The following is a 27686-nucleotide window of genomic DNA, read 5'->3' on the forward strand; positions in this document are numbered from 1 at the left end:
TTCATTTTGATGTGTAATATCCAAAACACACCTGTAACTGCTTATATTTACATTTTTACTGAACACAATCTGTAGTATTTACTTGGCCTAAAATATTTATTACATATTCCTTTCATACTGAAATTATACTCCTGTTTAATTTTTTTCCTTTGGTTCCCTTTAGTTCTTGTCTATTCTGAGCAAGAATGCTGTCCTTGAGTATTTGAAGATTGTTGTGGAATCACAGGTTTGTACAACATATTTGGCTTTTATTCTTTTGTTTAGGCTATCAGTTAATTATACTTAACAATAAAGAAGACAAAGCTATGGAAAGTGTCAGATTTTGTTTCTTTTATTTCAGATTTCAGACCACCCAATCTGGAATCAATTATATCAACCATTCGGCCACCAAAAGCATACCAGCATTTAACATTTTTTTGTTTAATTCTGTTTTCAGGATGTTCCAATATCCTTCTTTGCTCGCCAAGAACACCATCTCCAGTATTTCCTGCTAAAACTAGCTAATAATTTGGTAAGAAATGAAAATCCTTCATCTGTAGTTTGATCTTTGACTGGGCCCTAATGCACTGCCCCCCCCCCCTCCCTGGGGTACTCCCTTATAAGAGGGATGTGGGTGCTTTTGGGAAATTGTGAAAAGAATGTCTAAGATGTACCAAAATCCTGTTTTGTGGGGGTGGCTTGAAATTTTTTTTTCTCCCCTACATGTTATCTCCTGTCATATTTTTTTCGACTCAATGCCCTAAAAGGTACTGCAAAAGTTTCCGTCGTGGACCTTTCTAGGCTGAACAGCCTAAGATGTACCAAAACTGCTTTTTCAACCCCTAACAGGTATGACGAACATCCCCGTCCTTTTTACATGGCAGCCTTCCCCACCCCCCACCGGGTATGGAGCATAGCAGCTTTAACAACCTCTCTAATGACAATTTATTAACTGCTAAATAGAAATTTTGTTCTTGTTGTTTAGATTGAAGCAACTGATTCAGATGAGTTTTCAAGTCATGTTTCAGTCTGGCATGAAACTGCACTGTCATTATTCTCGAAGATTTTCCCTGGAGATGAGTTTTACGCTTTTGATCTCCTTTCTTCAATTTTGTTAAATGCAAAGTATTTCTGGTAAGTTGTGATTCAACGCCAATTTTAAACCCAAGTAGGTATGTGACCAGTATTGTTGAGCAGTACTTTCATGTGGTACTGTTTATTATGCTGTAAAAGGTAGTTCTGTCTTTTAAGTCTATGGATGAGAAACCCTAGTGTGTGACCATTCACGTGAAAGCTATTGAGCAGCACTTTATATGATGTGGTACTGTTTATTGTGCTTTACAAGGTGGTTCTAACTTTTATGTCTGTGAATAAAACCCTAGTGTGTGACCATTCACGTGAAAGCTATTGAGCAGCACTTTCATGTGGTACCGTTTATTATGCTGTACCAGGGGGTTGTGTCTGTGAATGAAACCCTAGTGTGTGACCATTCAAATGAAAGCTATTGAGCAGTTCTTTCATGTGGTACTGTTTGTTATGCCGCACAAGGTGGTTGTAACTTTTGAGTCTTTGAATGAAACCTTAGTGTGTGACCATTCAAATGGAAGCTTTTGAGCAGTACTTTCATGTGGTACTGTTTATTTCCTTTATATCTTTACAAAATGCGACCGTTCTTTTATTAACCTCTGATATTATGTTTCGATTTTAGCAAAGGAAATGGTCCACCGTCATTAGGTCTCACCAAAGAGCTGTCAGAAATGTCCCTTGCTACTCCTCCACTGCCAAGTACCTGTGACATTGCAGCAGCAAGTCGAGGGGAGCTCATTGCTCAGGCTCACAAAAACTTACCTTATATAAGGTCCACATTCATGGGGTCGTTTCAGGGCTTGAAATATCCCTTGGATACTTCTAGGTAAGAATAGATAGCTGAGAAGTGTTAGCGACACTGGCAAATTTATAAATATAATGTTCTAATGTTTGCTTCAATACATTTTAACCTTTTCAGGTCATTGTCCCTTTGTCAGGTGCGCAATATTCAGTCATTTCTTGTACCCTCCTTTGCTGGCCCCCTTCTACCGGCTGACTGGATGTTCCTTCCTATTGTGGATCTACATAATCAAGCAATAAGTGTGTAAGTGATGCCGTAATTTAATTATAACTGTTTACTTAGCAAAACATTTTGAGTCCGTCACAAAAAAATATGTCCAAGGGGCTGAAGAAGATTAGCACATCAACTTCATTGTCCAGAAGTGCCTTATACCTATAATCCTCTATAATGACCAACCACCATCTTCTCCTTGTTTTTATAAACAAAGTGTATTAGACCAGTGATAAGAATTTAGGATTTGAGCAGCGGCATCTAAAAATTGACTGAAAATTTGAACGAAAATGTTATACAACTAATACAAGGCTGAAAAGTTCTTCTAATTGTGCAACAGATGTTTCAGGATCAGCCCATGGCATGGTATGGCCTAACTTGCCCATTTCAACAAACTGAAGAAGGGCCAAGCCCAAAACATTTGTTCAACACGCACATTTTCCAGCCTTGCTTAGCATTTTGATCTAAATGGTATTTTTTATGACAATGAAATGTCATGCCTTCTATGGAATAGTTTAGCCTGTGAACAGGCTGCCGGCGAGGGTAAAAAGAAATTAGGCGAGTGAAGCGAGCTAAGCGTTTTTCTTCCCCAGACCACTTTCGGCTTGCTCCACCCTCTGTTTTTTCTTCGCCCTGTTCACAGGCTAGGAAAAATTGGACCCTATCGCCCTCGATTTTTGTACTTGGTGTTTATTTTAGTCTTCTTTTTCCTTTCCAAGTGGAATGAGAGGCAACGAGATTGATACCGTCACCGACCCTGTTGTTTCCATAGTAACCGCCAATCTTCAACTGGTGCTGCTTCTCGAGGAATGGCGACCTATCTGCTTACGTCACGTTTCCATGGCATCACGAATTGCCAGGCTTATGTGTGTCTTCTTGACAGGTTAGGTTTATTGTATCCCTGTCACGTGAGTCACGTGCATTCCTTGTGTCTGTTCCAGCGAGCACGTGCTGTCATAGCAAACAAAAGTGAACAACAATTCTTCATATCCACAAAGTTACAATTGTATGTCAATAGGTGGCGGCGTGGCCAAGTGGTTAGGGTGCTGGACTAGATGGAATTTTTGTTTGGTGGTCCCTAAATTCAATTCCTCCATGTCTTTTGAATAGCCGATTTGCCATTGTCCCAACAGTTAAAATTTTCAATAAGTCTCTTTTCAATTCGTAATACTTTTTGGCTTATTTTAGTGTTCCCAATTAATACAGCAGTGCTAAACACTCATTACTTATTTAGTTATTATTCTATTTCACAATTTCATTTCGTTTGTATTTGTAGGAAACGATCTATTCCTTAACAGCTCCGTTCATGATTATTTATCAGCGCTTTTACGGATTTACACAAGCCCATCGAAACTTGAACAGCTCGATTTTAATTCTCCAATACCTGGACTCACGTCTTTCTACGATCTGTAAGTATGTTACTATGGAGTTTTACCTTGAAAGGAATTCTCCTGTCGTTAAATCAGACTCGTAGCCAGTTGCTATGTACGGGTCACATTAGATTGTTCCAAAGAGAAAGTGGTCTGGATCGAGTATTGCGTTCGGGGAGTTATGGGAAGAGGCGACCCTTCTCATGACACCCCGCGCATCTTAATCCACCCTAGTGTCCAATCTTCTCTCCCCCTAAAACACGTCAAAAGCGAGTGGGAACGAATCTGTCATCAACTATCGCGCGATAGAAATCTCGAGCTCATAATATAATTGTTTAATAGACCATATTCGTATTCTCGGTATTGGACTGGAACTAGCTTGTAGCTGAGGCTGTGAGGAGTCTTTAAATGCAAATGACATTAATCTCTTTTTAATGATATTCTCCCGAACGAGCCTCCATTGCAAGCTAGTTTCAGGCCAATACCTTTGAGGTCTATTTTTTCCAGGTACGCTTCTTTTCTGTCCCAGTACTCCGCGGTGTCGTTTGGAGATGCGTTGTTTGGTTGCTTCGTAATTCTACCTTTAGCGCAGAGACATGACGTTAAATTTCGCAGAGCTGTTTGGGATGAACACATAGGAGTCTTGAGGGCGTTGTCAATTCCTTTAGAACAGGTAAACTCGACAAAATGCACGTGTAATTGCATACAAATCAGATTGAAAGCTGTCTCTGTGTCTGTCTGTGTGTCTGTCCGTCAGTCAGTTGGTCTGTCTGTCTGTCTGAGTGTGTGTGTCTGTTAGTCAGTCTGTCAGTTAGTCTGTCTGTTGGTTTCTCTGTCTGAGTGTTTGTCTGTCTGCCATTTTTTGTCAGTCAGCCTGTCTGGGTGTGTGTGTGTCTGTCAGTTAGTCAGTCAGTCAGTCTGTCTGTCTGTCTTTCTGTTCGTCTGTTCGTCTGTTCGTCTGTTCGTCTGTTTGCTTTCTTGTATGTTTTTTTTTTTTGCCCTTTTTTGGTGTACTAGAAGCCAGTGGTCCGTGATGGCAAGCCTTTCTAAGATGTCTTTTTGTTTCTTTTCCCACATAAGTTGCCGATTCCCTTGGAGGAATTTCTGTATCCTATTGAACAAAACCAGGCATTACTTGCACTCTACCTGCGAGCTCTGGCCACTCAAATTGTCAGGTAGGTTTACAGAGTTCATAGAGCGCTTATGAACAAGAAAGCTTGTAACTGCGCGTTTGCCTTGCAGTCCTTGCAGATGAAAGAGATTAAAATAAAAACAAGTCATTTGACGGAGAAATTATACAATAGGGTAAGGCGGCTAAAAGAAATACGCCAAAACTGGAAAGGAGTGAAGTCTGCGTCGGCCAAAGTGCCAAATCTTGCCGGAGCTCATCCCGGTTGCTGTAGTATGAAGTGTCTAGGAGTTTTTCTACTCTCCCTTAGGTGGGATGCTAATCCATCGCAGGGTTACCCCCAGCATTAAATACGCAAACCTACCCATTTAAACGGCCAGGGGGAGCGAGGCACTGTGAGAACACAACACGGTGTCGCTGCAAGTGTTCAAACATGAACCGCTCGATCTGAAGTACAACGTGCCCACTATCTCACTGTTCTTTGTTTTGATATTCTAGGCTTCAGTGGTCACCGCTGTTTTATCTTGTTGCCGTGCATCATTTGAACGCTTTTATTTTCCAACGAATCGATCCCGAGGTTAGTGTTCTGTTCTCGGATGTTTGATACATGTCACGCCATTTCACGTGTTTGTCACGTTTTTCCTTGAGACATTTATGAAGTGTTTTTAGTCTTATTTTTTGTTTATTTGTTCCAGGATAATCATGAACTGAAAAGGAAGATTAGTTTCTTGAAGCAAGTGCTTGCCGTCCAAAACGAGGTGAGTGTGTAAATCAGAGTGTGACTGTTTGAGTGTGAAAATGAGTGTTTGAAAATGAGCCTCACAAGTTAATTAGGCCTTCTGCTCCCACCACAGTTTGTCACCTAATCAGCTAGATCGTCAGTTAATGTCTTTTTGTCGGTCTTGTGTGTGTGTGTGTTTGTCTGTCTGTCTATTCTGCCCAGTGAGTCATTGAATGAGCGAGTCAGTCAGTCAGTCAGTCAGTCAGTCAGTCAGTCAGTCAGTCAGTCAGTCTTTCAGTCAATCAGTCAGTCAGTCAGTCAGTCAGCTCGGGCAGGCAGGCAGGCAGGCAGGCAATCAGTAGGTCGGTTCGTCGATCGAATGTGACTCTATATCATCATTCCGTTATATATAATAAGCCTTCTCTTTTTGCTTTTCCTGAGAAATCCATTTCATTTATTCTAGTCATTATTATTGATCGTGTTTCTTATTTCAGAATGTGCGACATGATGTTGTGTACTACTACAAACCAGCTCCCTCAAATTCTTTACAACCTTTTGAAAAGTTCACCAACCTTCCAGCAGATCGGCAACTTTTGTTGAGAAGCCGGGACGACTTAGAAGAAAGCCGCAGAATATATCACACAATGGCTTCGACGTGAAAATGTCTATATGACCATATCTTTGATATAAATCTTGCAATGGACTGAATTATAGAGACAGACACATGCTATATTTATTTTGCTGTAAGCAAAGAAATGAATAGTTGTAATAAACAAATGCAAAAAATACACTAACATTCTGTTGTTGCCTTTATTGTAAGCCCCTGTAGCCTCTTGGCCATACATAATTGGGTCACGCAATCTTCAGTGTTGTCCGAGGACTGAGAACTGTAGAGTCACGGTTGAATAAAATAATCCGTACTTTAACATACTTGATCGACCGCTACATGTTGGTTTTCACACACAACCCCGTGCATACATAGGGGCGGACCATTATATTTTGAGGGGTAGGAGGGTGCAATTTCGAAAAAAAAAAATTTCTGCACAGCAAAAACGGCTGAAAAAATTCATGTAAGGGGAGCCATGGGAAAAAAGTCGAGCAAGTGCTTTCTCCAGGTCTTATTTTTGATGTTAAAGAAATTCGTGCACCAGTTGGTGCCTAGCAAAAAAAATTCATGTACAACCTAACAGTGAGAAAAAATTCAATGTCCCAGAAAATTGCCCAACTCTGCTAAAAAAGATCATGGTCCGTCCTAATACCTTGTACATTAGTCATAACACATAGGAACAACTCCACAAACCATTCCAGTGTTTGGAGATTTGAAAGAAAATCAAACTTTTAAAAGAATGTCTACACGTCGTCTAAAATTATTCTATAACTCAGTTAAAAAGGTTGTAGACCAGAAAATATTTAGTGGACTTTTGATGTTCAAGAAGTCCTCCGTTACCTGGGTTACGTCATACGATCTCGTTGGTACGCTCACGGAAGTACAACACAATAGACACTTCCTTGTTCAAAGGGTGGATAACGCTATCAACAGGCTAAATCACTGCCCAGTGGACAAGTTCTGGCAAGAAAAACTACGCTCCGCGGCCGTTCGCTAGATAGTTATTTTTCCGGTGGATAGCGTTACAACTGAGGTCTGGTCGTCAGATTACTAAATGATGGACCAAATAATCGAGCTTTCTGCAATCGAGCGCAATCGACTTCGATATGTGCATATTACGAAATATTCCTAGTCAAACGTTCCTCGATCAAGCTGTCATGCTTCAAGTATACCAGCCTGACCGCTTGTAAGGGTTTTATTACTCATCTTGCTCAGTGTCTTTCTTTTTAGAACGTCTTGAAATTACTTTACATTGCCTCATTTAAATTTTAGCGTTCTAGAAAATGCTAGAAACATCTAGAGCTTTCTAGGCCTTTCAGATGAAAGCTCAAAGTGCTCAGTGAGCATGACAGAGAACTTCGTCATCTGCCGGATTTAGAAACTGGCGCGTAAATCAACCAATCATATTGGGGGTTATTGTCTGACGAACCAATGAAAGAACGCGACTTTCGCAATGTTCTAGAAAGTTCTAGAATGTTCCATGAACTATATAAGCGTCGTAGAGCACGTGTTTTGTACACGCATTTCAGTAAACGCCGCAGCGTCGTTATCCTTGTTACTTTGCTAGCTGAAAAAAGGTAAAAACTCAACCCTCTGTCACCAACATGCCTGACATCGAAGAAGTTCAGCAGATGGAAGAAGATTCCGAAGCGGAAACCTTCGCTTTTCAAGCCGAGATCGCTCAGTTGATGAGTTTGATCATCAACACGTTTTACTCGAATAAGGAAATTTTCTTGCGAGAACTGATCTCGAACTCTTCTGATGTGAGTATAACTGCGTTAGTGTCTGTTTCTGTCATTTTGCAATCGACTGCCTGTCTCTTACCAGCACTCGAAAGTTACATTTTGTATTGAATTCCAAGCTTTTGTCGAGAACTTTCTATTTCTTGAACTGGGCCTGGCCCTGTGCTTCCCATGTCGGTACGTTTATAGCGATGGATAATCTCACAAAAACGTTTTGCTCTTAAGTTATCAGGGTATTTTATCGAGTAAATGTTGTTCTTATACATCTTATCATTCACAAAAGTACAGATTTCGTTAGCGTCTCATACTTTTCTGTCTCGCTTCCTTGGACACGAACAAGTCGTACCACCAAGTTGAGTATTCGCCACGGAAGTGCCAAAAAGCTTGAAGCAAGCTTTCTTTTGCTTTATTTTGAGTCTATCTTGTAATAACTCTTACCGTGTAGTCTATTTCTTGTTATTTAGCCGTTGAAGGTAATTTTAAAACGCGAGTAAAGTAAGCTCAATTCTTTTCTTGTCTCGCGATCGCAAAACCGAAAGCGAAGCACATGGCGTCCGTCACGTGGTCGTTTTCTGGCGAGTTCTTTGAAAGAGAAAGTTCCTTCCCCTAGTAACTCATTTTTCTTTTCGTTTCTTCATCTTAACAGTTTTCGGGAATTACCCTTCTAACCTTGAACTCTGTTTCATTCAGGCTCTGGACAAAATTCGCTACGAGAGTTTGACGGACCCGACGAGGCTTGACAGCACTAAAGAACTTAAGATTGAGCTTATCCCCAACAGAGATGACAACACCTTGACGATCATCGACACTGGGATTGGTATGACCAAGGCAGATCTTGTCAATAACTTGGGAACCATCGCCAAGAGTGGAACGAAGGCTTTTATGGAGGCTTTGCAGGTAATATTCACGTCGAAAATCAAAATTCCACTTTGTTGAAAGGAGTGAAACATTGACAATGGTTGAGACCTTTGGCACAGTTCATAAATTTTTCAAGTTGTGTATGGCACTACCAATTTTCTGTCTGCTGCCAGTTTTGTTTATTGGTTCTCCTGATCCTCTTCCATCTTGCAAAAATCCTTGTGAATAACTCTTTTCCATCCTACTCAAAAGGAATATCGAATTATTGCTATCATATTTATGCGAGTCTGTTTCCCTCCTCCTTGGGAAAAATTTTGCTAGGTACTTACTCCTCCCAAAAATTATATGATTAAAAATGAAAATTAATGAAGAGGAAATTGTGATAAAAAACTTTATAAGACTAGGGTAGGAGTTTATACTAATGAAACCTTAATTCTTTCCAGGCTGGTGCCGATATCTCTATGATTGGTCAGTTTGGTGTGGGTTTCTACTCGGCCTACTTGGTTGCTGACAAGGTTGAAGTTTACACCAAGCACAATGATGATGAGCAGTACCTCTGGGAATCTGCAGCTGGAGGCTCCTTTACTGTTCGCCGTCTTGCAGAGGAGGTGTTGCCCCGAGGAACTAAAGTCATTCTTCACCTCAAGGAAGATCAGCAGGAATATTTGGAGGAAAAGCGAGTGAAAGAGATTGTAAAGAAGCACAGCCAGTTCATTGGTTATCCAATTGCTCTTATGGTTAGTTTAGTCTTCACTTCTTAGCTGGGTGTGGGAAGGGGTTGCATGGGATCTTGAATTGGCCAACATTGAGCTTGTGGTTTGGAAAAACTTGAAAGCTACTAAGCCGTGATTTGCAATTTTTTTCTGCTGACTATAACTCTTGATCTAGTTGAACTGTGGGTCGCAATTCATGACTGTAATAGAGAATTGAATCTTTTATGATCAGAGATAATGGAGAAAACTATTGGAGTCTAGAGATGGCAAGAAAAAGTTGTTTAATTTCACACTGATTGCAAGTTGTGACAATAGCTGTAAGTGAAAATTTTCCTGGCAATTTTATTCCATTTTTGGCTGCTTGAAATTGTGTGTCAGTGAGTGAGTGCCACAAACCTTGCTCTGTGTTACTTGTTCCATCAAATGTCAGTCAACGTACTCACAGTCTGGTAATCATTCAGTCAACTTTGACAAAGTTTTGGTTGCGTTGGTATTAAATCTTTCAAATCCTAACTGTTTTGTATTACATTGGATCTTAGGTGCAAAAAGAGCGAGAAAAGGAAGTCAGCGATGATGAGGAGGAGGAAGAAGAAGAGAAGAAAGACAAAGAGAATGAAGAGGAAAAGAAAGATGACGAAGAAGGCGACAAACCTAAGATAGAAGACCTTGACGAAGAAGAGGAGGAGAAAAAAGAAGAGAAAAAGAAGAAGAAAATTAAGGAAAAGTACACCGAAATGGAAGAGCTGAACAAGACCAAACCACTGTGGATGCGTAACACTGATGAAATCACCACGGAGGAATATGGTGAGTTTTACAAGAGTCTGACCAATGACTGGGAGGAGCATTTGGCAGTCAAGCATTTTTCAGTTGAAGGACAATTGGAGTTCCGTGCTCTTCTGTTTCTTCCACGGCGGGCACCCTTTGATCTATTCGAAAACAGGAAAAAGCGCAACAACATCAAGCTTTATGTACGCCGTGTATTCATCATGGACAATTGTGAAGATATTATTCCGGAGTACCTAAACTTTATAAAGGGTGTTGTGGATTCTGAGGATCTGCCATTAAACATTTCACGTGAAATGCTACAGCAGAACAAGATTTTGAAAGTCATCAGGAAAAACCTTGTCAAGAAGTGTTTGGAGCTGTTTGCTGAGGTCACAGAGGACAAGGACAACTACAAGAAATTTTATGAGCAGTTTGGAAAGAACATCAAGCTTGGTATTCACGAAGACAGTGTCAACCGCACCAAGCTGGCTGATCTTCTGAGATATCAGTCCTCCGCCTCTGGGGATGACATGACGTCACTGAAGGATTATGTGACAAGGATGAAGGAAAACCAAAAAGACATCTACTACATCACTGGTGAGAACAAAGATCAGGTTGCCCATTCTGCGTTTGTGGAGCGAGTCAAGAGCCGTGGTTTTGAGGTGCTGTACATGACTGAACCCATTGATGAGTATGCCGTACAGCAGCTGAAGGAGTATGATGGAAAGAAGCTTGTCAGTGTGACGAAGGAAGGACTTGAGCTGCCTGAGGATGATGAGGACAAAAAGAAGTGGGAAGAAAAGAAAGCCAAATTTGAGCCTCTCTGCAAGGTATTGTGCTGTTCAGTTGATAAATAGTTCATTACTGACCAGTGTTTCTGGCATTGCAATTTTTAGTGATAACTTGATTACTGCATTATTTGCCTGGTATATGTAAAATTATTTCCAAACTTGTTCCACCATGACTTGCCCTGTAGCTTATGAATCTAAAATTTACTGGCCCAAAACCTGTTTTTCAAACAGCCATGGGCTAGTGGACCCCTGCTACATACATACATGCATGCATGCTTGCATACATACATACATACACTTTATTTCAACTCAAATTATCAGAGTAGCTGTACTGAGCTAATATCTTTGAGAAAGAAAACAAAAATACGTAAACCAATTAAAATTATTAAAATACAATAATTAAAACTACTACTAATACTATAATTGTAATTACTACTAAAAGCTACGGTCAGGCATTGTCTTGTGAGTAACCCAGAGTACTGATAACCTGAATTTGTCCTTCTGCAGACTATCAAGGAAATCCTAGACAAGAGGGTCGAGAAAGTGGTAGTGTCATCTCGTCTGGTATCATCCCCCTGCTGTATTGTCACCAGCCAGTTTGGATGGACTGCAAACATGGAGAGAATCATGAAGGCTCAGGCACTGCGTGACAACAGCACTCTGGGATACATGGCAGCCAAGAAACACCTTGAGGTGAATCCCGATCACTCCATTGTGGAGACCTTGAGGCAGAAGGTGGAGACTGATAAGAATGACAAGTCTGTGAAAGATCTTGTCATGTTGCTGTACGAAACCTCTCTCTTGTCATCTGGATTCACCCTGGACGACCCACAGGTTCATGCCAGCCGCATCTACCGAATGATCAGTCTGGGTCTCGGAATTGACGAAGATATGGAAACTGGTATGTCAAAGGGATTTGCTGTTATCACAAACCAGCCAATAAATGTACAGGGCTCATAAAAAAAACACTTGAATTCCAGCTTGTCCTTAGGACAAGTACCTCTCAAATGTTTCTTGCCCTGGGCAAAATTATTGCTTTTAATCAAGTGACTTTTTACCTCTGAGTTGCAGAAAGATGTTGATCAGTAGTTTTGAATCCTATTTTGTTTTGGCTTCATCACAATTTCATATACAAAATTCTTCCAAGACTGAAGGAAATCCAAAGATTATTATGCAGACAAAAAACCACCAAAGAGGTTACAGTAAACTAAAGGGAGAAAATGACAACTGGTTTAGAATGGGAAAAGTTGAGATGGATGTATGAACTTGGATCTGTAGATTTTTTTTTGTACATCACTAAAAAAAAAACTCACAATTGTGTGTTACAGCTCGAGACAAATGTTAACAGTCACGTGCCCCACCCCTTCTAATTAAACAGTAGATGGAAATTTGAGGTTAGTTAAGTGAGGTCACCTTGCCTCTTCTTTCATTCAATGTTTTTTTTCTGTTAAATTTAAAAAAAAACGAAGGGCATGTTTGATGGTAACAGCTGTAGTGATTAGGTTGCTATTGTAGTGCAGTGGAAGCCACCTTATGGCCACCTTGTTATGACAGCGACTTTATTCTGGCCCAAAGAAAAGGTCATTCTGTCATTTCCTTATTCAAAAAAAAAAACCCTTTACAGTCAAACTTGCAAAACCATTAACACCTAAAATATGTCTGGATTGTTTATTGTGTTAACCAATCACAAACAAGATCTTCAACCACATAAACCACAGAAAACCGATGTATTGCATAGGTCATGGAATTATTAAATATAGTTTTGGTTTTTGCTTTGTCCCAAGATGCACCCTCAATATATTACTGAAAGTCTAAATAATTGCTATCCTTTTGTAGCGAGAACCAGATCCAGTACTTAGTTTGAGGGATTTTGGAAAACAAGAAATTTGGGTGTTTTCATTAACCTTGGTGTCATATTTGGTTAAACTAGTGACTCAATTTATTTAGCAAATAATTACAATCCCTTGGGCCCAGTGGTTCAGTGATCTAAACACCCTGGAAAGATTGACAACGATAAATGCAAAATGCTTAGTACTACTTTTGGAATTAGTTGTGGCAAACATTGAACACCTCAGTTTTCCACTGTTCCTTCCCAAATAAGTTTGCAGTTGATTCACATAATACAAAATATGATGGAAGACGTCCATTTACATCAATATCACTCATCGCTTTTCGTCGTTATCAAAATAATGAGACAAAATGATGAAAGCACTGATTTGGATCCTTTGCACTTGAGTGATTCAACAGCCGCCAGTACAGTTGTGTCTCCTGGCAAATTGGTTTGTGAAAATAGTTTTTTCATGTTAAACATATCTCAAACCTTCTTTGTTAGTGTTTAAATAGCTTGTAACAGCACTTATCTAATTTTTTTGTATAACCAAAATTGAGGATTTATTTGAGACCTTTTGAAACAAAACAAATTTGTTCCATGACCGATGGAAAATCTCGCTCATGATTTGTTATAGCACAATAAACAGTCTAGAGATATTTTACGTGTTCACGGTTTAGTGAGATTGACTGTAATACAGCCAGATTTTAATGGTGTGTTGGTGAGCGGATTAACAGGGTTCCACTGTGCTTGATTCTGTTTTAGTGTCAGAGAATTTAAGGGATAATCATGAGTTACCTATTTGCTCCATAGTTGCTGAAGGAACTACTGGTGAGGCCAGCGCTGAAGACATGCCACCACTCGAAGGAGAAGAAGGAGACGATCCCTCCAAGATGGAAGAAGTCGATTAGTCATTTCAGTTAAGATAACGGCTTGAAAAAAGGAATTAAGTCATTGGTTTGACAAGCTGCGTTCTTTTTGACAGTTGCATAGTAACCATTAACATTTTGCTGATGCGAAGTGCATTGCTATAAGCACAGAAAAACAATTTCTCGTAGATACTGAAATTATTAAGTACGCGTGATTTGGCTCAGACTACTTTATTGGGTAGGTTCACAATTTTGGGCAACTAATTGAACTATTGTTAAGTGAATAATAATTTAAGGGTGCATGTGCATGTACTAACATAAAAATTGCCAGAGTATCTAAAAGTAATTATGGTTGCTGTTGACCCGTTGACATCTTGTTTAAAATTGTCTGTTCTAATACTCTGAACTTTGTACTTTCTTATATGTAACATACCTACCTGTGTGTGTAGCCGAGAGTAAACTCAACTGGCCAGTAATTAATCATGGTTAATCCATCAAGTTAGCATTGTGTGTATGTTTGGGACAGGAGGGGGTGGGGGGAATTGCTCTTTGGATCTTTGTTTGCTGAGCAAATCATTGGGCCCTCCACCATAAAGATTTACCAGCATCTCTTTGGCTACACTCACAGATCTACTAGTTTCTGTATTGACCTTTTGCCTGAAATTGTGACTTAGCTTCTTTCATGTAGTTCTGCAAGTTAGTTCTTATTTATGTTAGCTATGAGGCATTTTTGCATTTTTGCATTTTTGTCATGCAAACTATCAAATAAAACAAGCCAGTTACAATTTATCAGCTGTGGGATGTGTTTACTCTGTCAAACCTGTAAAGAATAAACTGAAATAAGAACATATTACTACAATGTGTTGCAACTGGCAACACTCGGATGCCTACAAGCTTTGGCAATATCTCCTTTTAAATTAACTCAACCAAAGACGATTTCAGCCATCCTTGATAGCACACTCCAGACTGGATATGGGAACAGAAAAACTAACATAAAACTTCTTAAGATTGAAAATTAAGTGATGGCTGCTCCAAAAATATTTGACTATAGGTTAATAAAAAAAAAATAACAGAACACAGCCCAAGAAACTTGGAATAAAACTATGTGAACATTGCTAGGTACAATTATTCGTATAATAGAGCTGCTGCTCTCATACAAGATCTTAAGTTGCATTTTTCAAATGTTTCATTTGGACATAATTGGCTGGGTTAAATGTTAGTTGGGGTACATTTTCCTGCCAAGTGTTCCTCTTGGTTGAACATGCAGGATCAAAAGTTGCACCATAAGCTTACAACTGATTTGGGAACTCTGAAGGCTTAATGCTGGACATGAAAAAGGCTGTAACTTTTTAAGGCGGGGATTAACCTAGAGTTTTGAATTAAAATTTGAAGTTTTGCTTTAATCTGAATTTGAATGTTTTATTTTGAGAATTTCTGTTAATGTAAGTTCAAAGCTCGTTTTCTTAAAACTAGTTATTTTTGCCTTTGAGAAAAGATATTTTGAGGAGGATTTGTCCAATTGAGCTGAAATTTTCAGGATTTGTTGTTCTGAGTATGTTTTGAGTATCGCATTTTTCCATCGAGTGCATTTTGTCAAAGTGATGCATTTCAACGGATGCTGGATTCTCTGTATCAGATTTAACTGGTCACCATTTCAAGTGTTTGTAACTTTTCAAAGATCTCTATGCTTCAAGCTATTTATCTTTTAAAAAATGTCAATTTTTTTGATCAGTTCTTGTAGGAGTTATCTTTTCTCAAGTAAGCCTGGCATTCTCATGCAGGTGGATTTAATCAGCTGGTGTCAGGTTACAATACAGTTCTAGGGTACAAAAATATTTTTTTCGTGATCCTGTCTTTTTCAAAGCTTTCATAAAATGTATACTTTGCCATGGTTTGGAATCAGATGTTTGAAAAAATGGTGTGTTTTAAGGTGAACCCCCACCTAAGTGGTTTAAGCATTAAAGAGGACATATATTTCTTGAAATCTGTATCAGGAAAATTTTCCTGGGACAGCTGACCATGTTATAGTTGTAGCTCAATCAGAAACTGAAGTGCATAAGTCATGTTATTATATGGCTAGCTCCGTGAGCAGGCAAGATGAATCAAATCCTGTGCTGTGATTAGCTACCCGAGCGGGAAAGATGGGGCTATCTTGCCCGCTCAGGACTACCCACCATGTCCCGCAAGAAAAATTTCCCCTAAAGCCATATAATAATTCCTTTATTGACCAAGCTTGTTCGGTCAAGATGGCTGGATATTGGCCTCGTTCTTTTTTTGCGAGTTTATGGACCTCGACTTCGTCTTGGTCCATAAACACGAAAAAAAAGAACTTGGCCAATATTCTGCCATCTTGACCTCACACTTGGTCAATAACACATACTTCTTGCACGAGATGGAAACTAATTCCTTTTGCTTTTGTGACACTAACTAGTTTCCAGGCTTCTGAACTTTTATCAACTGATTAGAGCAGAATCATCTTTGCAATCATACAACTCTGGAATCTAAGTAGTTGGATTATCAGGGGAACTGATAACCAGACACGTAAATATTTCTATTATATTTCCTTGCCACCTCACCACCTAGTTCTATCAATGTCAGTGATGCCTTTATTATTTGGGAAAATGCAATAATTTTTGCCCCAATATATCTTCTATTCCCCAAAGTATAGTGGTATCAAGTGACCGAGGGTATTTTCTCATTTGCTGTTGTTGTGACTTTGCTTAGTTTTACTAAATTCTCATGCAGATGGGTGTTGAGAGTACAGAAATTCATCATCCGACACTGAAAGATTTATGCAAATTATAACAAGTAAGGAGAATCAATATTTTGAGCTGGATAATGGATTAAAGCATAGTGTGCTAAGACAAAGAGAGATGAATAGTGGGCAATCAAAACAAAATTTGAGGTTTAAAATGGACTTTGTCTTTCCTTTTTCAATCAAGAAACTGAACTCCATAATTTTTTATTCCTCTTTATTCAGTTCAAAAACCAGCAAAAAAGCAGATCAAGAAACCTACCTTGCAAGACATTCATTTCTTGAAAATGTACATTTTATAGTACATTTGCAATTCATTTGAATGTGGGAGCTGCAGACAGCTTACACACCCTTGACAAACTTGCTTCATGCTTGATAAATAACTACGTTGCCTGGCCAACTGCATTTATTAGTCCCTTGAGAGGAAAAAGATGAGTCCATGCTCAAGATTCAGCGGCAACAATGACGAATTTTGGAATTTTGTGGATAGTGACTTTAGGAAGAGATAGTTATGGATTAAAATGAGGACCGAGGAGCATAGCAAATGTTCAGAAGAGGTTAAAATAGCTCAATGAATGTTGCCATGAGAGTGACAGGAATGAACTGAGACAGACAAATGAATGTATCAGCAGTTTATTAAGTGGAACGACTACAGTGATGTTAAATGCCACCCACAATGTGCTATAGGTAACTAAACGAGCTGTGCACAAGGCAGAAATATGAATCACATGGATATGTGTAACATGAAGTCTCAAGTCAATGTTCTCTTGTTAAGTTAAACCAGTGAAGCAACACATGCTGACACAAATAATGAATGAGATAATAAATGGAAATACACTGTACAAATTCAGATTCAAATTACTGAATAAAAAGAAACAATGCTATTCCCACTACTCTTAATAGTGCAAAAAAAAGAACCAATATTAAAAAAAAGACCCTTGCAGTCACTTTTAGTAGCCATTTTACTACCCAAGTAGCATGGCAAGCCTATAAACATGACTACAAGGAGAGAATACTTAAGAACCAAAAAAGCTAAAATTCAAAATTTGCTGTTCAAACAAAAACAAATCAGATCTTTACAGGGGATGATCTGAGACGGAAAAAATGCATTTCTTATCAACAGTGTTACGTAAAATGCCATGAGTAACACCACTAAAAGGATAAAAAAGATCAATTCTCAACTTGAGCTGGTGAAAATAACAGCCTAAGAAGAACCTTTCCTTCTCTGTTTTGCAAGAAGACCTGAATACTGAATATTTTGAAGCAAGATTATTTCAGCTTGTGACTTAAACTAAATAAAGTATAATGATTGTAAGACTAAATGTTAACCAGCCCTCTGACTGCAAGCTTGTAGGGGTGAAGATGAAAATTAAGCACTGCTCCCATACTGCTTTCCAACATTGAGAGAGTTTTGCTTGCGACAGCATTTCCAAGTTACATGTTCAAAGTAACGCCTGGTGTTATGAGAAACTCGGTGCAAGCTTGCAGTATCGAAGGCTTTAAATATGATTTTTACGTTATACAGAAAGGCACTCCAGCGTGCCTAACCGTGTTACTGTGATACATTAACAATACTGTTTAATGTCACGTGCACACCCAACTGGCCAACACTAAGGTGATAACATGTTCCATTACAAAGTAACAATTCCAAAGACAGTGGAATCCTGTATTGTTACATTTGTTTATCACCAACAGCTCCACAAGTATTGATCAAAACGATGATGGTATTTTGAGTATGCTGACAGAAAAATCATCTAGGCTCAATCAGTAATTTTCATGAAAACTTCTTTTCCGTACAATCAGATTTTAGTAGCCTATTGGCAGTAAAATAAACAAGGTTCCACAGTCTGTACTGCTTCACTTTACCATGAACAACATACAGCATACTTTTACAGAATTTTGACCACCTCTTACTATTGTCAGCCAAAACAAGTTATAATAATGAAGTGTTGAAACTATTGCAGGTAACAAATGGTTTGCTGTTAGTTAGCATGTTCAGTTCCCCCTGCCTCTAACTACGTTCCACACTACGTAAGGGCAGTTGCAGGCTACTCGGACCTCCTTGACAAAAGTTTTGGAGTCATCACAAAACGCCCAAATTCTGGAGTGTTAAAATGATCTCAATAACTGCTATGAAGGTCTGTCATGGCCCCCCACTGAATTATACAATGTAATCATGAATATGTGCCCACAGTGATAAACACAGTGTTGCACTTACAATGCACAATTAGTGACCTAAGAAGGTGCATTTTAAAATTGCATTATTTTATGACTGTTGCCATGTAGAATCTATCTAAGAGTTTTAATAGATGACAATATATTTTTGGTCCCTATATTTCCACAAATTTGTCACGATAAAACCTAATAGTTACTTCAAATTGGTTTAAATACCATTTCTTTTTTTTTTTTAATCTTGCCTGATAGGAAGATATAAAAAGCCTCACTTTTCAGCCACTATTCTTGTTAGGCAAGAAAATATTCTACTCACTAATATATATATAAATAATTCCATACAACATTTACATACCAATAATCTCACAACTTATTGACTTCCTAATTATTACCCAGTTCAAAGAAACCCTTGTGCTTATCCAACAAAATTTTGCAATCATGATTTTAACTCATTCAATTTTTTTTTACCTTTTTGGAAATTTGGCAGAGCCCATGTTCAATTTTTTGTAGATTACTAAGTTGAAATGTTTTGGCAAATGCCTGATTTATAGATAACAGAACTGATCAGAATTTCTGCGATAAAACTAATTTCACATAGATCATAGATTCTTAGGCAAGTGTTACAGCTAATAACATTTTTAAGTCAGTGGCAAGTTGTAAACATACCTACACACATAATTGTAAAGCAAATTAGGTTCTGCTACTGCATTGTGTAGTAATTTTCTGTACAGACCACACTGTACACATAAAAAAAAAAATGCTTGTCTAACTCAAGTCAGTCATTGATAACGAGTCAACGTTGCTGCTAAGAATCCAAAACATTTTTCACATAAATCAATCAACATCTAATAAATAATTATAATAAAAACATAATTTGTGCACAATTCAGAGAAATGCATCACATTCCCAAATTGACACTAATTGCTGTCAGCATAGTGGCATTTTGAATTCTGCATTGACAATGGATGTGATTATACCTTTCAAATAAGACCCATGAATAATTTTACGATTTTCGTTTTCCATAGTAACAAGGGCCTTTTATTGTTTATTATTTTGTGGCACACAAAGCATTTGAACAGCATGAAATTGCATACATGTACATGTGACAGTGATAGGAAAAAAAAACATTTAATTGAAATAACCCACCAATATTACTAACATGTCAAAATGGACATGAGCACATTTAATAAAAGTTACTAGTGATGGCCTGGATGATGAAGGATTTGGCAGACGGTATCTACCATTTGATAGCTTTTATGAATGTTGTCCTAAGAGCCTCTCTGCCTCAACTTGTTGAAGCCGCTGTGTAATCAGGAAGTGGGCGGTCTGTGCACAGTTCAAATCTCCAGTGATGACGACTTTTCTATTGTTAGTACCAGGAACAAATTCCCCTTTTTGTGAGACCTGTATCTTTGCACCGCTGTATTGCATGAACTCATTGATGGTTTTGCCTTGTTTTCCAAGCACAGCACCTATCAGGTCATCTGGCACAGTTAGTTCCAAGGTTGCTGTTGAGTGAATCTGCGAACTTGATGAAGACAACCCTAGAGGTCCCATATTACTCATGGCATTGAGAAGAGGATTGTTTGCCCCCAGCCCACCCCCACTAAGTAAAGCTGCATGAGCCAATATATTATTAGCTGCACTATTTCCCCCACCCCCAGAGTTGTGGAAACCGAGTCCACCTAACCCAGAACCAGAAAGCCCCCCAGTGCCAAAAGCACCTAAACTTGAATTGCCATTTGATAGTCTTTGATGAGACTGGAGACTTGAGTATGAGATGTTGTTGTTTAAAGCATGCTCTGGATCCTCTTGCACCTTGGCGGCAATGACGGCACACGCTGCCTGTACTTGCTCAAGACTTCCAGTGATGCCAATCACCCTCTCTCCTGGGACTGTCTCTGCATTTTTTTGGCTTACTTGTATTCTAGCGCCAGTTTGGTCACCTATGTATTTGATGGTCACGCCACTCTTACCAATAATCAATCCCGCTGTTGAGTTGGGGACCACAATTTTCATCTGTTTTGCACGTTCCCGATCGTATGTCATAGCTGGATTTAGTCTCATTGCTTGTGGTTCTTGTCTGATCTTTTCTATCACAAAATTCAACATTTTGTTAATAGTTTCGACTTCTCCCATTATTAGCCCAACTCTTTCTTGTGTTCCAGGGTAGTAATCATTGTTAGGTGACAGTTTTATTCGAGCTCCTGTTTGCTGCTGTACTTCAGCAATGTTTGCTCCTCCCTTGCCAATGATAGAACCAGCAGCATGGTTAGGAATTAAAATTTTCACAATTGGTGTTTTGGCAGCTGTAAGATAGAAGAAGGAATGTATGTTTGTAAAAAGACTGTGTCAAGCCAAGAGCCCATATATTGCCTCATCATATTTGGCAACATGACTTAGAGTACTTCTACCCCCCCCTAGACATATACTAGTTCATCGCTGGGGTTACCCCGCCTGCTCATTAAGTTTGTTGGTACCCATTTATACATATGCTTTTAAACACCTTTTGCCACCCTTTCAAATATTCAATACCAAACTTAGGTCTTGAATGAGGTTCAACAGTTTCTTGAGTGATTTATAAAATTAATCAGAATCTGTTCAATTGGACTTGACAAAACAAGATTCCGAGGGTGTAAAACAGTGCTGAACAAAAGGCATGGACAAATGCAGTGATCAATGGGGGAAGTTTTTATATTCGCAGGATGAAGGAAATTAAAGGAGCTACATCATGGTTTGCACATCTTGAAAAGTTTCGCCTAAATTTTTCAAGTTCAACATTTGTAATTCATGTCAATCTTCTCCATCCTCAGCCATCCTTGTTCCTATATGCTTTATTATTATCTCTTAATTGTTTTCCTATCTTAGTAAACTGACATTTTCAGGTTTTCTTCAATTTAAATGTAATTATTATGTATGTGGCCTAAATAACTCAAAATGCTGTGACTGCAAGCTCCTTTAAGCAGGTGTTCATGAAACAATCAAAGTGCCACTTTATCCTCAAATGTTTAGGATTTATCTGTAATGGAATTTGTAAACAAGTATGCGGCAAAGAGACAAATAATTAAAAGAATGTCAAATTGGTTTGTGTAATGTTTGGACAAAAAATAAACTAGATTAATACTAATGTCTAAATGTTTAATGCAGTAGTCAAAGTTTTATTATCTTTTCTGAAACTCTGGCTAGAATTCATAAATTCTATGAATTCTAGATGAGTTTCAGAAAAGATACTAAAAATTTGACTACTGCATTAAACATTATGTATTAATGATCACACTATTCAAAATAGAAAACACGATAGTTTCAAAGGATTGTGGCATCAGGAATCAAGCAAGAAAACAATCTATATATGAAATATTCAACAATGTTCTCAAAATTCTACAGGATTTTCTTTTCCTTTTTAATTGATTCCAGAGTGACCCCCCTTACAAAATCAATATATTATCAAGGAAAGTAGCAACTAATCAACAAGGAATATTTTGTTTTGATAAACATATACCACTAAGCTATCAGAACTGGTACTGGATAAAGAAATAAAGTTTGGACTCAAGGAAAGCTAAAGGAAATCTGTTTTACTCTGTGTGACTGGAGTGAAAATCAAATTAACATGTCAATCAAAATTTGACAGGGGCAATCGAAGTGGATACATATTCTATTATCTATAACAGAAGCACATGTAAAACAAAAACAAAAAACCTTTCTAGAATGTTCATTGACTATTCAGAGCATAAAGAATGTGATTTGACTTGATTGCGCTTAACTTCAACGTGAATTAACAATTTTCAGACAAGAGATTATCAAGTACTCACTTTCAAGGAAACTCAATGATTGATTTCATCATAACTTAAGAAGTTTCATTCCCAGAAGTAGCAAAATACCCCAAAAAATATTTACCACAACTATGAATAAGATACAACTAAATATATACTCGCATCAAAGGTCACTTGATAAACAGTTCGCCCATCATTCCGATGAAGACCTTTGAAGGAAGCTACAGCCATTAAGGCAATGATTTTAAATGCATGGGTATGTTTTACAAAAACACATAAATTACAGTTATAGTTATTAAGATCTGCTATGTACTTTCTTTGTTTTCTCTATGCAGAAAAATGCAATGACCCCAGCATGTTGTCATTAATCAAGGGCATCACACTGATAGAAAATGAATGAAATACATGGCATTTCATCACCAAACTGCATACAGTATGGGTACAGACGCAATCACCATCTCATGTGGTAAGTATTGCACCCTTCCCAGATCCTATCTAACTGGCATATCTACAAGTGCAGTTACTGTTGTATGGTGAGAGCTAAATAGACAGAGCTAAATTGGCAACAGGATATGTTTGCTGATTATTTGATCAGGGTGTTTTCTGGTATTGCCATGCTTCATAGAATCAAAAGCAAAATATAATGAATTTAACATGACTGTACGGCTGTGAATGAACATTGATAACATTTTCCATTGTCTGTCTTTTCTACAACATTGTTGAATTGGGAGAAGCGATGATTGAACGAAATGTTGAGTAAATATATTCCTATCTGTTGAGTAATTTACTTCAACAGAAATTATTAGTATTTTGATCATTAAATGGTATGCTTGATTTTTGAAATCAAGGCTCATTTAAAGACTAGGGAATTTCTTCATAACATTTGCGAAGAAGAAGAACAGACATGTTGCATAAAGATTTCTAGGAATGAGTGTTGACATAATTATATTCATTTAAAGAGATGAAGGAACACAAAGGTAAAGTGGATCTTGTCAAACCAGGTACTTAAAAAACTCTAAATTAAAACGTTTGGTGACCATTAACAACGAGATCCGAACATGGTTAAAACAAAAAGAAAGCCTATTGGAATTAAAACCCTCTCAGAGTTAACAACACTGAGAGGGTCAAACAAATCTATCGAGAAATCTCTCTCAAGTTACTAAAACGACAAAACATTCTGTGCCATTGCATTCACACAGACACCACTGAAAAATTAACAATCATCTCAGTCAAAGGAATTAAAAATCAAAAGCAATATTCACCTTTCCAACCCCAGCAATACATCCTGGCAGTCAGGCTTAAGTGAAATTCATGAAAATGTTACGTCGTAAGGGTGCGTTTTTGGCGTTGAGCACCGTCTGATGGCTAAATGAAATGCTTGACCTCGGGTTGAGTACCACAGGACAAAACACAAGAACCTGACAGACGCAGACAAACGTACTTTTCATAATGACCACCTGTGTTTCATGATTAACAGAAGAGAAAAATATTCCACTATTTTAGAACAATAGCTGAGTTACTGTTCGCTTGTGAATTGTGGTAAACTTGTTATCTGGCGAAGAAGACGAGTGTTTTGGAAGGAAACTGCATCCAGACTTCAAAACGTCTTGCATCAGCGACTCCGCATTAAAATTCTTAGCAAGTGTCAAGTTATTCCACGCATACATTGAATTGTTTCGCTTACTTGTTTGATAAAATAATGTTCATTCCATTTTCGCAGGATCGTATGACAAAAGAAAACGTTATTTTATCACTAACTTCGTGTTGGATTACAAAAGATGGCCAGTGTAGGTGCACCCAAGTTACTTGATGCTTTTCAACACCATATGTGCATGCCAAGCGATTCTTGTTATTCTTGATGAAAAATACCAGTTATATTTGGTTCTTAATTTAATATTCTTCTAAACAAAAGACTTAACATTCAAAGTCTGAAATGAACTGTGTCAGAAATCAGAAATAAAAAAGATTAGCGAAAACACAGTGGAACAGAAGGCAGATGATACCGACAGCATTTAAAAGTGCGTCATCGCAAGTTACGTAAATTCACTCTGTTGTTTCTTTTTAATCACCTTACCCACAGAAATTTTTCATCTCCTAACATAATTTTAAAACTACTATAGCAAATGACTTGCGGTTTTCAAATACGCAAGATTGTGCATAAAAATTTGAAACTTTGGACGTGAGGTACGGCTTGTCCTAGATAGCTACAGATTACTTCCTGCTTTGACAGCACTAAAGCGAAAGAACCACTAGCATTTTTTATAAAATAAACGAAGGCATGAAAAGATTTAACCTTCAAACTTCGCCAAACGAGTTGGCAAATAAATTATTGATTTGCCGGTCTTATTATAAAGTTATATGTGAAAGAGTCAGCTTGCCCGCTATTGTGGTCACGTCGAAAATTAGCTTAAATCGTGCGAAATATAATCTTTGAAACGAAATTTACAGTGAGGGAGCAAACTAAATTTTCTCAAAGTTTCAGCTTTCCAGAGTTATTTCATAAAGGTGTAGCGACCTGTTCACAATGGACATTGAAAATCCCTTCATTTCAAACAGTGTCACCTCCATTCCACCGATTGTTTATACCTCCCCACCCGCTGCTGCGAGCTAAACAGACCAATTTTAGAAGTATGAAATTGTCATTTTCTCGAAGTTTCTTTCGATCCGAGGTACTCGTTGCAGCGGCAAAGCTATGTCTGTTCAAAGGGGCCAGTCGGTTTTATTTTCCTAGTCGTAGAAGTTTTAAAGTTGAATGACAGACGCAATAGCGCGAACATGCGATCTTAACGACGCAAAACAACATAACAAAGAGGCCGCGGAAAACACGCAGTATCTGCAGAAAACACTAAGCAAACTTAACGAGAACACATACCTCCAAGGTTCGACCTCTTATAAGATGGTCTGCCTTCTATAGCGCCATCGTGTGGCCGTTTTTTCGAGTCGCTGGTACTCAAATCTACACCGCCATCACTCGCACTGTACTGTTCCGCCATGTTGAAAAGTGCCATGTGGAACTGAGAGACTCCCAGGGTACCTAGCGGTCGAGAAGCGTAGGTGTTTTATCACGGGAAGGAAAATATTTCAACTGGTTTTGCCATTAGCGACAAGCGATTTTAACACCAGAACAGTTTGAATATAACACCAAAAAGAACATATTTCTCTCATAATCAAGCTCAAGATTTCTTAGGAGACACCCAGACCAGATCCTGAAGATGTTTGTTGCATTTCCCTTAAGTTCAAGCATCAGGAAAAACACATTTATATGCATACCAAAGCTAATGGCAACGCAGATAAAAGAGTGTTTGCTTTTTAAATAACAAAGTAAATATTAATTTCATTCTGGAGCTTTAGGTTGTTTTCTTTCCCTAAGCTAGGTGCTTCAAAGATATCTTAATAACAAAAGATTTTTTTCTACTACAAGTAAAGTTTAAAGTGTGATGTGTTTTCCAGACACTTTTCAAAGGCGGCGTGGTAGTGCAATTCGAGCGCAAAGACAAGCGATGCATCAACGAAAATTAAAAAATATGAGCACCTTAAAATGCGATAGAATCTTCCGAGCCGTGTCTGAATTCCCCGCGTCGTCAAGTCTCGAGTCTAGGCGAAAAGGCAAACGAACTCACGCAGCTTCGACAACATAAGTTATCTCCCGTGACACCAGTCCGCGGCAACCCTTATTGACTGAAACGAACCCCCTTTCAATAAAACACAAGAGCAGATTGCTTTCGTATTATTTATGTGGCTCATAGCTAATCCTAGCCCCCTCCCATTTCCATCTAACCACTCTCACTGAATAAATATTTGACGAGCAAAAGAAATCAAATATATATAATAAGACTTTTGAGTCAGACGCTGAATTTTGTCACCGAATCGAGAAAAGGCGGGGGCATATTCTTCAAGTCGAATTGCGACTGCTGGTAATTTGAAATGCGAATTGTTGGTGTCTGTTCAGATGTTTAAGAAAGACGGACAAACAATGTGTGGTTAGAAAAGGGCGGCCACCTGAAGTGGCGGATGAATAAGTAAAGGAAGTATGGTGAGGAAGAGACAGAGAGGGAGAGATTATCTCTCAAGAAGCAGTTTATTAATTCATTTTACGCCACAAATGCAAAGCATTTGAAGACGGATCCGGCTTTGAATCAAATTCAAGCCACAAAGAACACACAGAGAGAAATTTTAAAAGTCTCTCGAAATCCCAAAGATTAAGTTGAATAAATTTAAGAGGTATGAAAAGAAAATTTGCTCGGGTATTAAAACGAGTGAAAAAAAAAAAATATCCAATTTAACTAAAGAAAATTTGTGAAAAAATAATGGAAGCACTTATCTGCGCAATGACTAGACTTTGTCATTTTAGCGAAGGTTTCATATTGGTAAAAGCAAAAACATTACACTCCGATTATTAAAAAAAATCTTTTTTTTCAAGAAGCAGTGTTCTTAAGGGGCTTATTGTTAGTCAGGATTCCCATTCAGTAGCCCAGCTGTGCGCCGTTTTCAAGTTCCCCTTGTTAAGCCGCAAAGCTAAGTAGAATATTGATGAATTAAACATACCACCCCACAGCTATCAAATCAGGTTTCGTTTGAGAAACAGTTTAAAGGCTATTACCTCTTTACAGGGGATCCTATTCCATAGCTTATTTCGAAAAAACTTGAACGACTTAGAAGGCGACTAATAAGTTTTTTTTTTATTATTATTATTTCGTTTGTTTAGGAAACTAAGATATGCAATAACCCGTACATCTAAATATCAGTAACTGCGCCAAATTTGAATGCGCTGCATCTGAACTCTCTCAAACTTGGTCGGGTCACTTATCTTTCGATAACCGTCATTGAGACAGCAGCCAACGAGGCGCATCCAAGTTGATTATATTACTCAAACAAAATAAGTGTGTTTCTTGTTATTAACCCGCGATCACGCGTTACCTTTGCCTAGTTCCTAGTCCTCGATAATTCGCCGCGTTTGATCGTTTGGGGTCACGTGATCCGTTCGTCCCGGATAGGTCACTGAAGTGAATTGACCGTGATGCCCTAGGAGAAAGCTGTACATGAACCTCAGGTTTAGTCCTTTGATGTGAGCGAGAAGAAAACTAATCTCTTAAAATGTGTATTATTACTATTACTATTACTATTACTGTTACTGTTACTGTTACTGTTACTGTTACTGTTACTGTTACTGTTACTGTTACTGTTACTGTTACTGTTACTGTTACTGTTACTGTTACTGTTACTGTTACTGTTACTGTTACTGTTACTGTTACTGTTACTGTTACTGTTACTGTTACTGTTACTGTTACTGTTACTGTTACTGTTACTGTTACTGTTACTGTTACTGTTACTGTTACTGTTACTGTTACTGTTACTATTACTATTACAGGTTTAACAGACATCAAATTATGTAAATATTATAGCATTTTGTAAAGCTTAGCTCTATTTTTTGTCACAATAAACACTCCTCCTTTTTTTTTTTTACTATTACTATTATTATTATTATTATTATTATTATTATTATTATTTTATTTTATTTT

At 38.1% G+C, this 27686-nt stretch overlaps 3 protein-coding genes across 4 annotated transcripts in view; 2 read left to right on the forward strand and 1 right to left on the reverse strand.

Annotated features, from left to right (window-relative positions):
- Window positions 1-6832, forward strand: part of LOC145483873 (RNA polymerase II-associated protein 1-like) — a 48862-nt gene extending 42030 nt beyond the window's left edge. Inside the window, exons 17-28 of the mRNA XM_081462430.1 lie at window positions 164-226; window positions 437-511; window positions 965-1113; window positions 1688-1891; window positions 1985-2110; window positions 2797-2960; window positions 3354-3486; window positions 3955-4120; window positions 4528-4622; window positions 5075-5153; window positions 5272-5334; window positions 5792-6832. Of these exons, the coding sequence (XP_081318556.1) occupies window positions 164-226; window positions 437-511; window positions 965-1113; window positions 1688-1891; window positions 1985-2110; window positions 2797-2960; window positions 3354-3486; window positions 3955-4120; window positions 4528-4622; window positions 5075-5153; window positions 5272-5334; window positions 5792-5956 (1482 nt within the window). The 3' untranslated portion in view covers window positions 5957-6832. The remainder of the gene's footprint in view (window positions 1-163; window positions 227-436; window positions 512-964; window positions 1114-1687; window positions 1892-1984; window positions 2111-2796; window positions 2961-3353; window positions 3487-3954; window positions 4121-4527; window positions 4623-5074; window positions 5154-5271; window positions 5335-5791) is intronic.
- A 578-nt stretch (window positions 6833-7410) lies between these two features.
- On the forward strand, window positions 7411-14258 carry LOC145483876 (heat shock protein 83-like). The gene is made up of 6 exons (XM_081462436.1): window positions 7411-7667; window positions 8337-8543; window positions 8948-9241; window positions 9757-10812; window positions 11281-11674; window positions 13415-14258. Exons 1-6 carry the CDS (start codon window positions 7509-7511, stop codon window positions 13510-13512), a joined length of 2208 nt encoding a protein of 735 aa, XP_081318562.1. The 5' UTR covers window positions 7411-7508; the 3' UTR covers window positions 13513-14258.
- Window positions 14259-14778: 520 nt separating this feature from the next.
- LOC145483879 (RNA-binding protein Nova-1-like) lies at window positions 14779-26317 on the reverse strand. Of its 2 annotated transcripts, none has more exons than XM_081462440.1 (2): window positions 23430-25130; window positions 14779-20706 (listed from the first exon to the last, which is right to left on the reverse strand). In XM_081462440.1, the coding sequence occupies exons 1-2, from the start codon at window positions 23449-23451 to the stop codon at window positions 19652-19654; spliced, it is 1077 nt and encodes a 358-aa protein (XP_081318566.1). In that variant the 5' UTR covers window positions 23452-25130; the 3' UTR covers window positions 14779-19651. The 2 variants fall into 2 exon arrangements, with proteins under 2 accessions (XP_081318566.1, XP_081318565.1); XM_081462439.1 differs by having other exon boundaries at window positions 14780-20706; window positions 25040-26317.
- Between the last annotated feature and the right edge of the window lie 1369 nt (window positions 26318-27686).

This window comes from Orbicella franksi, chromosome 4, assembly GCF_964199315.1.
Source record: "Orbicella franksi chromosome 4, jaOrbFran1.1, whole genome shotgun sequence".
NCBI lineage: Eukaryota > Metazoa > Cnidaria > Anthozoa > Scleractinia > Merulinidae > Orbicella > Orbicella franksi.

Coding starts and splice junctions, on each gene's coding strand:
- LOC145483876 (XM_081462436.1), top strand. CDS start 7,509: ATGCCTGACATCGAAGAAGTTCAGCAGATGGAAGAAGATTCCGAAGCG. Junction 7,668..8,336: donor TGATCTCGAACTCTTCTGAT/GTGAGTATAACT, acceptor TGTTTCATTCAG/GCTCTGGACAAAATTCGCTA. Junction 11,675..13,414: donor TGACGAAGATATGGAAACTG/GTATGTCAAAGG, acceptor TTTGCTCCATAG/TTGCTGAAGGAACTACTGGT.
- LOC145483879 (XM_081462439.1), bottom strand. CDS start 25,175: ATGGCACTTTTCAACATGGCGGAACAGTACAGTGCGAGTGATGGCGGT. Junction 20,707..25,039: donor TAAGAGGTCGAACCTTGGAG/GTATGTGTTCTC, acceptor TCTATCTTACAG/CTGCCAAAACACCAATTGTG.